This window comes from Saprolegnia diclina, assembly GCF_000281045.1.
Source record: "Saprolegnia diclina VS20 unplaced genomic scaffold supercont1.54, whole genome shotgun sequence".
Taxonomy (NCBI): domain Eukaryota; phylum Oomycota; class Saprolegniomycetes; order Saprolegniales; family Saprolegniaceae; genus Saprolegnia; species Saprolegnia diclina.
Window position 1 is genome coordinate 141,280 of NW_008246121.1, and position 740 is coordinate 142,019.

The 740-nt window shown below is 60.7% G+C and overlaps 1 protein-coding gene across 1 annotated transcript in view; it reads right to left on the bottom strand.

The window, feature by feature from the left end:
* Positions 1-705, bottom strand: part of SDRG_12957 (hypothetical protein) — a gene marked incomplete at its 3' end in the record, with an annotated part of 1,963 nt that extends 1,258 nt beyond the window's left edge. The window contains exon 1 of the mRNA XM_008619041.1: positions 3-705. Coding sequence (XP_008617263.1) covers positions 3-501 — 499 coding nt within the window. The 5' untranslated portion in view covers positions 502-705. The remainder of the gene's footprint in view (positions 1-2) is intronic.
* Positions 706-740: the final 35 nt, after the last annotated feature.

The following is a 740-nucleotide window of genomic DNA, read 5'->3' on the forward strand; positions in this document are numbered from 1 at the left end:
ACCGGCCGTGCGCGTGACGAAGATGAGCGCCTGGCCCGAGATCGACACCTGCGTGTACATGAGGCCGCGAATGACGCCGTCCTTCTTTTGCACGCCAGGGCCAATGTTCTTGTGGTTTTTGGTCCATGTGGCATTAAAGTTGGAGTAGCCCCACATGTAGTCGCAGTAGCTCGCGCCGTTGGTCAGCGGGAGGTATCCGTGGCCGACAAACGAAACGCCGTTGGCGTTGTTGGCGGCAGCGACCGCGCCAGGCGCCGCCGTGTACTGCTGTAGAAACTGGTCGTACGCCTCGCGCGCGCTGGGCTTGCGGCCGAGGTCGTTGATGTGGTTGTCCTGGAGGTGGGCAAAGATATCGTCGAACGTCGTGTACTTGGAGTGCGCGTTGTAGCGCAGCTTGTAGCCGTCGATATACCGCTTGCGGTTCTCGGTGAGCGCCGCCCAGTTGGTCGCGTTCAGGTCCGGCTTGTACACGGAGCCATCGACTTCGCCGCACGCGGCCATCGGGTGCGTCGACTGGCACGCCTGGATCTGCTCGGTAAAGTACGCGTTGCACTGGTCCTTGAGGCAGCTCACGCAGAGGTTTTCCGAGTCGACAAAGCCCGCAAACGAGTCAGTGTTGTACACGACTGCAAAGAGCACGATCGACGAGATCGTGAGCCAGATGCCAAAGCAGATCGACGAGATGAACACCTGCTTGAGCTTCCACGAGTCGGGCGTGCGCGACGCCGTCACATTGTCCT